This window comes from Corythoichthys intestinalis, chromosome 17, assembly GCF_030265065.1.
Source record: "Corythoichthys intestinalis isolate RoL2023-P3 chromosome 17, ASM3026506v1, whole genome shotgun sequence".
NCBI classification, from domain to species: domain Eukaryota; kingdom Metazoa; phylum Chordata; class Actinopteri; order Syngnathiformes; family Syngnathidae; genus Corythoichthys; species Corythoichthys intestinalis.
In genome coordinates, this window is record NC_080411.1 from 30,417,412 (window position 1) to 30,428,493 (window position 11,082).

General features: G+C 38.2%; 1 protein-coding gene across 2 annotated transcripts in view; it reads left to right on the top strand.

Annotated features, from left to right (window-relative positions):
• The window catches only part of fubp3 (far upstream element (FUSE) binding protein 3), a 56,597-nt gene extending 54,845 nt beyond the window's left edge, over nt 1-1,752 (top strand). For both annotated transcript variants that reach the window (XM_057818985.1, XM_057818986.1), the window contains exon 19: nt 382-1,752. In XM_057818985.1, coding sequence (XP_057674968.1) covers nt 382-390 — 9 coding nt within the window. In that variant the 3' untranslated portion in view covers nt 391-1,752. The remainder of the gene's footprint in view (nt 1-381) is intronic.
• The last annotated feature ends 9,330 nt before the right edge of the window (nt 1,753-11,082 follow it).

Below are 11,082 nucleotides of genomic sequence, written 5' to 3' on the forward strand. Positions count from 1 at the left end.
TATAGTAAGCCTTATTTTTTTCTCATAAAAAATAAAACATAACATTGGTATGAAATTTTGTTAATTTTGCTATTAAAAAATGTGGTATTTTTTTATATTTTCAAAATACTGTACGAACACACACAACAAATGTTTACTATCGTATCGTTTTCACTCTGTATCGAACCGCATTGTTCTTAAACTGCATCGAATCGCTCGGCCTTAAAAATGTATCGTTTTTTAATCGAATCGTAACCTGTGTATCTAGATACATATCGAATCGGCTTCATGCCAGAGATTCCCAACCCTACTTTTTAGTGCCGTTATTACTATTTTCATCGGGGTTTCAGTTTTCACGTTGCTGTATGTGAACCACCATTGCATCTGTTTGTTGTCCTACAGGATCACTAGAAAAGGCCTCGTCACAAAGGATGAAGACGGCCCTCTTTTTTTGTTTTTGTTTTTTCCTTTATCATTTTTGTTGGTATTTTTTAGACTTGCAGCGCCTTGAAGACTTTTCTTAGTGGGAAACACTAGCTGTAGAATGACATGATGAAATATATTTGTAATCAGCAGAAACTTTATTTGTTACTAAATGCTTGTGTACACTGTTATTTTTGAATAGAGCGTGTTATCTGGGATCTGGTTTTTGTTTTTTCGCCAAAATGAAAAGCGCGTGTGTAACATTTCAAAGAGGCAATACTTATATATGATCTGTTCGTTCTGTTTCTTGCGGCACCATGTTGATTCCGCTTAGCAGTCTTGAATACCTTTTTTTTTGTTGTCGTTTTGTCACGGAAGAGCGTCTTGCGATGATTCTGTTATCTTACATAATTCAATGAAATGAAACTGTGATGTTTTGTTACAGCAGAATGTGTTTTTTGTTACACGGTTTAAAGCGAAGAAAAAGCAATGATAGTTCTAATTTAATTGTGCATTGTATGCTGTTTTTTTGTTGTTTTTTTTCCTTCATTGTCATTTTATTGTACTCAACTTGCTCACATACGGGGAAAAAAGGTGCAATATCTTATTTCACGTTTGATATACAAAGATGGTTTCTCGAATATTTTTGACAGACTTTTAACTTGTAGTTTTATGAAATGTTTTCTTTTGAGGATAATTTATTACACGGATCTGATTATATAAGACTTAGAGGGATGTTTGCCTTTGCTACCTTGTAAAAGTGTATATATAAATATATATGCTCATGTATTTGACTGTTAATTTAAAAAAAATGTTTCATATAGAAATGATTTTTCCTGCCACCAGTATTGTAAGAAAATTGTCCCTCTTTTTTTTTTTTTTTTTTTTTTTTTTTTTCTCTCTCGGTTCTTATTTTCTTATACTGCTCCAAGATTGTGAATGTGATTGAAATTGGATGTTGCATCTTATGAAGAAATGTTTTTTTTGTTTTGTTCGGGGGTGTCTGTTCTGCGTGTGTTCAAGACTGCTAAGCCTCTTGTTTTCTTCTACCTGTGCGATGATTGGTTTTTGTTATGTTTTAAGAAGTGTTATGATCAAAAAAGACAAAAAACGCTCTCCTTCGGTACCTCCCGCTTCTGTCCGATGCTAAGACCTTTTTAATTATTTTTTTATTTCTTTGTTGTGTGATCTAATATAAAAATATCAAGGGTGACAAGTCATCATGGAGAACTGATTCTTGTATTAACGTCATTTCTTAATGAAAAGGGATATAATTTGAAAAAATGTCTAATTATGGTGGGTTTACTTTGGTGTACAGTTAACCGTGTATTAAAAAAAACATCCAGACTACCTTCATTGTGTACTGTTATACAAGCTGATTTTTGTTGGTTGTTTTTGACGCCTGAGAGTTCTATTATGTAAATACAACCATGATAGGCCAACTGTATGTTTTATTAGCAGAAAATCTATTTTCTATATAGCCTGTTGACAGTTCTCAAAAGTCATAATAAATTTTCCGCAAGCCTCTCTTGTGGTTGACCTCCATTTTCAGCATGGGTCCTAGAACTTTTTCTTCCTGCTATGATGGTCTTATCAGCTCACATTTCTTACTCTGTGAGATAGGTGTCGGTAGTGGCATTTTTGCAACTTTCCAGCAGAGTTTTAATTTTGGGGATCATCACAATTGGATGTCAAGCTCCACCCACTTACGCCCCCCTCCCGAAAAAAGGCCTTGGTATTCAGCAGACAATTTGACTTGAGTTGCAAATTTGAGGACTCGCGACTTGACTCTTGACTTAATACTTTAAGACCTATTTTGTCTGATTTTGCATGCCTTTCATATTGCCTTTATATTTCAAAGACAAAATGTTCACAATGGCCTTGCACCATAACCTTTCTTGTCCAAAATGTTTTCTTCACTGAACAATTATAATGAAATTGTTGTACCCAAAAAGACAACAAGAAAATGTGTCAAAAATTGTAATATTGATGTCCAATTGACAACCAAACATGCATAACGAACAGTTTTGAAGCTTCATAACATTCAACTGAGAGATTTTTGGTACACTTGCTATTCAACACGTCTAATTTCACGTTTAGTGAAAGTGACGGCCTGATTTAATTACCTTAATTTCTTGCCGGTAGTTTCAAGGCACCTTTTTCATATACTTTCATACCAAAACGGATGATTCAATTCACTTTGTTTCTAAACTCTTCAGAGTTTTTGGTGAAGGTTGTTAACACAAACCTTCTCACCAGGATGCACGCTTGCAAAAACTTGAGTTTTCGGGCACTTTATCGCTTCGTACAAAAGTGGAAGAATCATCATTAACAGCAATTCCAAAAGTGCCTTGGCACCGCCTTGTCCTCGGAGCCCTAATAATAAGTGACATGTTCCTGCCGTTGGCCCCCTCCCGCTCTAGCATTGCACGTTTGCGCGCAGCAGGGGGGCTCCTGCCACGCCGGGCCCCGTGGCAGCCCCTGTATTGATGCGCTGCAGCTGTTTCCAAATCCGAGCCTTGATTTTGATCCTCTTCCTCTTTTCCCAATGGACACTAATGACCCGGTGGTTCATTGTGGCCGGCTAATAACGTTCTTGTTCCGGGCTCATTCCCAGAGCCTCAATGAGTGCAGCCTCTATTGTTGCTGTTGTAATTAATTCATTGTTTGCTTATCTGCTACATGATCTCGGAGCAAGTAGGAGTATTGATGTCATACTAATAAGACATTGCCAAATTAGTGGGAAAACGTGTTTTTCTGATTATTACAAGCAATTAAAAAACTTGAAACTTTGAAATATTAAATTAATATACATACTTTAGCACGTAATTCTTTGGTGTTGCATGAATCTAAAACGGAATAAAATTGATTTCTGCTTGTGGCCGTTTGAATATAGAATATTTGAGATGAATTGTTACAGTAGTTATTGGTATCGTAATGTACTCAATTCGTAATGAGTATAATTTTACTTTGAAATGTAATGATGCATAATTAACGTATCTAAAATATTTCTTGGTAAAAATACTAATTTAAATACCCCCATACCAAGGGTCAGTGTTACCAGATTCCTTTTTAATTTTTTGCATATTTATATTAATTAAAGGCTAGATATATATATATACTCTGTGCAATACCTCATTCTAAAAATGCTGTGTCATTGTCGGAAGTCAACTTTGCTCTCTTGTAACATTAGGACTTTCTTCTGGTCAATATATCAATTTTATTTATATACCCCTTTACATAAACCTCAAAGGGCTTTACAACAAAGAAAAATATAGTACACGACTGTTGTTTTTGTCCAAAAGTCAAAGTCCAAAAGTTATTAGTCTTGGTCATATTTTTGTCATTTGAAAACGTGTTTGTCTAATTTTAGTCAACAGTTACTCAAAATGTTTTCGTCGATAAACTTCGTTTTAGTCCATGAATAAAAAGGTTTCCAACAATTTCAAATGAACATTTGACAGACGAGCACATAATTGTAGTCTACAAAGACGTCACCATCTCCGTGATACAACAATCAAAAACAATACATTATTTTCAGTTAAACTCACCTGGAGGCCACAAATTGTATGTAAAACGTTTTTCAAGAGTTTCAGATGACCCCACGCTAAATGCTAACGCTACAAGTTACATTTAGTGTATGATGATCACTCGGCACAGACATTTTAAAGGCTAAAGCAACATGGCATATCTCGCTAAGATATTAAAACTTATCAAGCAGCACCTGACATGTGTTTCACACAAGTCTAGCCTGGAGAGGACACAAACCTATTGACCGGCCAGTGAGTAAGCTGTGTGTGGAGGCACAGCACATGATGTGTGACACGACCAAACACTGCTATGATGCGTGCTAACTACACATATGAAGAAAATGTCACATACTGTGATCTTATGACTAAAACGGTGGCCAATTTACATCTAGTCCCGTCAGACGAAAACTGGCATCCGTCTCAGTGTAGTTTAGTCACGCAAGAGTTAGCACATCGTCATGAAAAAATTGTTCGTTGACGAAATATTTTCGGCGTCGTTGATGAAGACAACACTGGTAACATGCACAATAAATTAGAGTACAGTGGTGCCTCTACATACACTACCATTCAAAAGTTTAAGATCACCCAGACAATTTTGTTTTCCTTCAAAAGCCACACTTTTATTTTTCAAATGAGTTGCAAAATGAATAGAAAATAGTCAAAACATCGACAAGGTTAGAAATAAGGATTTTTATATGAAATTTTTTCCTTCAAACTTTGCTTTTATCAAAGAATGCTCCCTTTGCAACAATTACAGCTTTGCAGACCAATGACATACTAGCTGTTAATTTGTTGAGGTTGTCTGGAGAAACTTCACGCTTCCAGAAGCACCTCCCACAAGTTGGATTGGCTTGATGGCTTGATTGGCTACTCCATTACAGATAGAATACCAGATGCCTGCTTCTTTCCTAAATAGTTTTCATAATTTGGAGGTGTGCTTTGGGTCATTGTCATGTTGTAGGGTGAAATTGACTCCAATCGAGCATTGTCCACAGGGTATGGCATGGCGATGTAAAATGAAGTGATAGCCTTCCTTATTTAAAATCCTATCAACCTTGAACAAATCACCCACTATACCACCAACCAACGCAACCCCAGACCATCACATTACCTTCACCATGGTTGACAGATGACATCAGGCACTCTTCCAGCATCTTTTCTGTTGTCCTGCATCTCTAAAATGTTCTCTTTGATCAGAAGTCCAAAAACCTCAAACTATGATTCATCCATCCATAACACTTTTCCAATCTTCCTCTCCCCAATGTCTGTATTCTTTTATCCATATTAATTGTTTCCTTTCATTAGCCTGTCTCAGATAAGGCTTTTTTTTTTTTTTTTTTTTTTTTTTTTTTTTATGCCACGCTGCCCTGAAAGCCAGCATCCCGGAGTCGTCTCTTCACTGTCGACATTGACACAGCCGTTTTATGGGTACTATTGAATGAAGCTGCTAGATGAGGACCTGCGAGGCATCTATTTCTCAAACTAGAGACTCTTATGTACTTGTCTTCTTGCTTGGTTGTGCAGCGGGGCCTCCCGCTTCTCTTTCTACTCTTGTTAGATCTTGTTTGTGCCGATTTCTGGAGGGAATGGTACACAGCATTATCGTAAATCTTCATTTTCTTGGCAATTTCTCTTACGGTATAGCCTTCATTTCTAAGAACAGATTGTCAAGTTTCACGTGAAAGTTCTTTTTCTAGCCAATTTGAGAGTTTAATCAAACTCACAAAGGTGATGCTCCAGATACCCAACTAGCTCAAAGGAAGATCCGTTTTATAGCTTCTCAAACCACCTAAACTGTTTTAAGCTGTGCCACCATAATTGCGCAAGGTTTTCTAATCATCTACAGTATGATCCTTCTAAGGCAACTAACAAACAATGTACCATTAGAACACTGGAGTGATGTTTGCTGTTAATGGGCCTCTTTACAAAACTACGCCGGTATTGCATTAAAACCGGACGTTTCCAGCTAGAATAGTCATATACCACATTAATAATGAATAGTGTTTTTCTGATTGGTCTGTTATTTCAATTGAAATAACTGCTTTTCTTTCAAAAAGAAAATTTTTTAAGTGACCCCAAACTTTCGAACGGTAATGTACATACTAGGGCTGTCAAACGATTAAAATTTTTATCGAGTTAATCACAGCTTAAAAACAAATCAATCATAATTAATCTCAATTCAAACCATCTCTAAAATATGCCATATTTTTCTGTAAATTATTGTTGGAATGGAAAGATAAGACGGATATATACATTCAAGATACTGTACGTAAGTACTGTATTTGTTTATTATTACAATAAATCCACAAGATGGCATTAACATTATTCTTTCTGTGAAAGGGATCCACGGATAGAAAGACTTGTAATTCTTAAAAGATAAATGTGAGAACAGGTTATAGTAATTTTATATTAAAACCTCTCTGTTTTCGTTTTAATTTTTAAATTTTCAATCAATAAACTAATAGCTCGCCATTGTGGAAGGTAGTGATTGAAATACACCACAAGGTGTCAAGGGCGTGTTTTAAATTAGAGATCTAGCCTAGTTTCTGTAGGGCGTTTTGCCCTTCGACCGACGCCGTAGTTTCCGGGTTCGTTCTACCTTGCGTTCATTTGAGTGCTGACTTCACAATGTACGAGACCTCTGATAGTTTGTATATTGTGAATAAATATTGCCATCTAGTGTATTTGTTGAGCTAAACGAAATGTTTGAATAGAGTTTGACCGACGTCTGCACTTATTTTGCATAGCTGATTGGGAATGCCAGTTCTCTTTGCATTGAGCACTTTTCTTTTTTGTGAACATTATTTTTTTTAGAAATCGGAATATTATTTTTGTTGTGCTTTCAGTAAGTGATACTAAAGCGACTTAATTGTTCCGCATGATGGTAAGTTGGGCAACCATGACTGTCAGTGGTGGCTGCAAATGGTATATCTTCTCTGCATTGTGTTCAATACAGGGTGTTAATAAATAGATCATCTCCTGTCATTCTTCCCCATGTTGCTCGCCACAATAGTTATAATTGTTGTGGAAGAGATGCCAAAGCTTATGCCGATAAATAGTACGGCCCCAATGAATGGCTGTGTCCACTCCACTCGCTTGTCGCTGCCTCTTGGCTCTTAATATACATAAAACGGTGCCATTGTAGTCTGTTTGTAGCAATGCCTGAGTGGGTCGTTCCATACATGTTTTAAATGCGTTAAATATTTTAACGTGATTAATAAAAAAAATTACCGCCCGTTAATGCAATAAATATGACAGCCCTAGTACATACATAACATAATTCCAAGACCTGGTTTGTAAATCGAGATGGTCCTATGTCGAGCGTGTTTTTCCCATACAGTAAGAATACATTATCATTCCATTAATTTGTTTCACAGCCCAAAAACCTACGCTAAATCCCTTAATAAATACTGCAGGTACAATTACTAATAGCAATTACACATAGCAAAACAAATTACAAATACAAATCGTAATAATATTATTATACAGGAAATAATAGTAATGTGATGAATCTGGTTCTAATGTGGCAGTTGTGTTTTGCATGCTGTTTATGAACGCATCGTGTGACAGAGCGGTGCAGAAGAGTGAAAAGTTTTTACTTTCGCAATTCATGTTCTGTTGTTGTCGGCGGGGGAGGGGGGGCTGGAGCCGTGTTGTCTAGCCAGTTCACTCACACGTACGCCACACTCATATTTTTCAATCATTTCTTTCAATGGTAAGCGTCACCTTTTTCCTTATTCACCACCTGCACTAACCTTCTCGGGGCCTAGGTTGAGTTCTTTCACAAGAAAATCCATTGTGCCCGTCTTGTGGGGAAACAATGAAACTGTGACGCTGTAATAAATCGTATTTCAAGCATGTCATATGTCGAGACGAATGGCGAGTCAAATTTTCCGTGTGATATCGAACGGATCGTATGTCAATGCTTATGTCGAGGTACCACTGTACTATACAATACAATTGAGAAAAAAAACAAGTGTGCCACGCTAAAAGTCATTACAACAAATAAAACATAAAAATAAACCACATGAAAACCCTCAAAACCAGGCTACCCTAGCCAGGAGAGAAAGCTAGCTCAACGCCTTTGATTGCCTGGGGGGCGGCCGTGGTCCTGGAGCGACCCCTGCGCAGCATTTCCACTTGTCTACAGGACTATGACACATTTGATGGGACTCACGCATGACTGTGTACAATTAGACACACTCAAGTAGAGAAGCTATCGGTGCCAGGATTAGCGATCAGGCAGCTTAGAATAGGATGTCAACATATCCACACTCACAAGTTATTCACATAATATTGGGTTGTAAATCTCACAGTGCTGATTTGTGTATGCTCCACCCCACTTTATGACTTCTATTTTTGACTCTCTCCCACTGCTTTTTCTCCTCGGTCATCAGGCCCCCCACATGGTGTCAACCGGAAATACAATTCGCTAATGATAGCACCACTATATTCATAGTTAATGTAGGCGTTGAACGTATTTCTTGTTATTTGTTCATCTCTTCTGTCTCCTTTTCTATTTTCCTTTCTGTCCCCCCATAACCAGTGTTGGGCATGTTACTTTAAAAAAGTAATTAGTTATAGTTACTATTTCTTTCAAAAAGTAACGGAGTAACTGAATTACTCTATAGTAAAAGTAACTAGTTACCAGGGATTTTAACTTTCCGTTACTTTAAAAAGAAGTTGTTGTATGTCAAAGAATTTGAAATTTTCTTAGCAGTATTGTCAGTTGAATAGAGAAGAACAGACTGGTAGTTGTGCTATAGAACCTTGTAATATTTATTGCACCTAACCAGCAACAGATTTCTCCTGCATTTGAAGTGCAACAAAAATAAACAGATTTTAATTGCTTACCACAGATGTAGACAAAAGCTTTGCCCCGTGTCATAAATTACACTTTACATGCACGTTCTTTCCTTTAATTTCGACCAACTTGAAATAGTGTTTTCCTCTGAATGCTCTGCCATCATATCCCTCTGCATCCGTTTTGTGTGTGTATGTTTGCCGCACGTGCTGTTCCGGTTTGTGTGTGAAAACACCTGCTCTGGAGTACGTGCGCGATTAGGCTCGAGTGTTTACGTCACAGAATGGGGGATCACGAGAGATTTGACAACAACCCAGCCATATTGGAAGCAGGTCTGGCTCACAGGACATTAAACTAACTTGCCTGTTCAATAAAGAGACAAACTCGTTACTAAGGCGAAGAACAGATACAGTAGGGAGAGCAAGTATTTGATACACTGCCGATTTTGCTGGTTTTCCCACTTGCAAGCCATGTAGAGGTCTGTAATTTGTATCATAAGTTCTCTTCAACTGTGAGTGATGGAATCTAATACAAAAATCCAGAAAATCACATTGTATAATTTTTAAATAATACATTTGTATTTAACTGCATGGAATAAGTATTTGATACATTACCAACTAGTAAATATTTCGGCTCTTAGTTCGTTTTTTAAGAACCCCTCCTGTTCTCCACTCATTACCGGAAGTAACTGCACCTGTTTGAACTTGTTACCTGTATAAAAGACACCTGTTCACGTGCTCAAACAAACAAACTCCAACCTCTCCACAATGGCCAAGACCAAAGAGCTGTGTAAGGACATCAGGGATAAAACAATAGACCTGCACAAGGCTGGGATGGGCTACAGGAAAATAAGCAAGCAGCTTGGTGAGAAGGTAACAACTGTTGGAGCGATTATTAGAAAATGGAAGAAGTTCAAGTTGACAGTCAATCTGCCTCGTTCTCGGGCTCCATGCGAGATCTCACCTTGGGCATCACTGATCATGAGGAAGGTGAAGAATCAGCCCAGAACTACACGGCAGGACCTGGTCAATGAGAGCTGGAACCACAGTCTCGAAGAAAACCATCGGAAACACATTACGCTGTCATGGATTAAAATCCTACAGCGCACGCCAGGTCCCGCTGCTGAAGCCAGTGCATGTCCAGACACGTCTGAAGTTTCCCACTGACCATCTGGATGATCCAGAGGAGCAATGGGAGAAGGTCATGTGGTCGGATGAGACCAAAATGGAACTTTTTGGTCTAAACTCGGCTCGTCGTGTTTGGAGGAAAAAGAAGGATGAGTACAACCCCAAGAACACCATCCCAACCATGAAACATGGAGGAGGAAACAACATTTTTTGGGGCTGCTTCTCTGCCAAGAGTACAGGACGACTGCACCGTATTGAGGGGAGGATGGATGGGGCTACGTATCGCCAGATCTTGGCTGACAACCTCCTTCCTTCAGTGAGAGCCCTGAAGATGGGTCGTGGCTGGGTCTTCCAGCATGACAACAACCCAAAGCACACAGCCAAGGCAACTAAAGAGTGGCTCCGTAAGAAGCATCTTAAGGTCCTGGAGTGGCCTAGCCAGTCACCAGATCCGAACCCGATAGAAAATGGAGGGAGCTGAAAGTCCGTGTTGCCCGGCAGCAGCCCCAAAACCTGAAGGCTTTGGAGAAGATCTGCATGGAGGAGTGTGCCAAAATCCCTGCTGCAGTGTGTGCAAACCTTGTCAAGGACTACAAAAAACGTTTGGTATCTGTAATAGCAAACAAAGGTTTCTGTACCAAATATTAAGTTCGATTTTTGTGATGTATCAAATACTTATTTCATGCAATTAAATTCAAATTTATTATTTAAAAGTCATACGTGATTTTCTGTTTTTTTGTATTAGATTCCGTCCCTCACGGTTGAAGAGAACTTATGATACAAATTACATACCTCTACATGCTTTGCAAGTGGGAAAACCAGCAAAGTCGGCAGTGTATCAAATACTTGTTCTCCCCACTGTAATACTGGGTTGTAAATCTCACATTGCTGATTTGTGTATGCTCCACCCCACTTTATGACTTGTATTTTTGACTCTCTCCCACTCCTTTTTCTCCTCGGTCATCAGGCCCCCCACATGGTGTCAACCGGAAATACAATTAGCTAATGATAGCACCACTATATTCATAGTTAATGTAGGTGTTGAACGTATTTCTTGTTGTTGTTTGTTCATTTCTTCTGTCTCTCTCCTTTTCTTTTTTCCTTTCTGTCCCTCCATAACCCCCTCCTGGTACCTGCTTTCTCCTAATAAACAAAATACAATGAATAATCATCACAAGGGAATATATCATACTCTAATGTGATACATTAAAACTGTTTA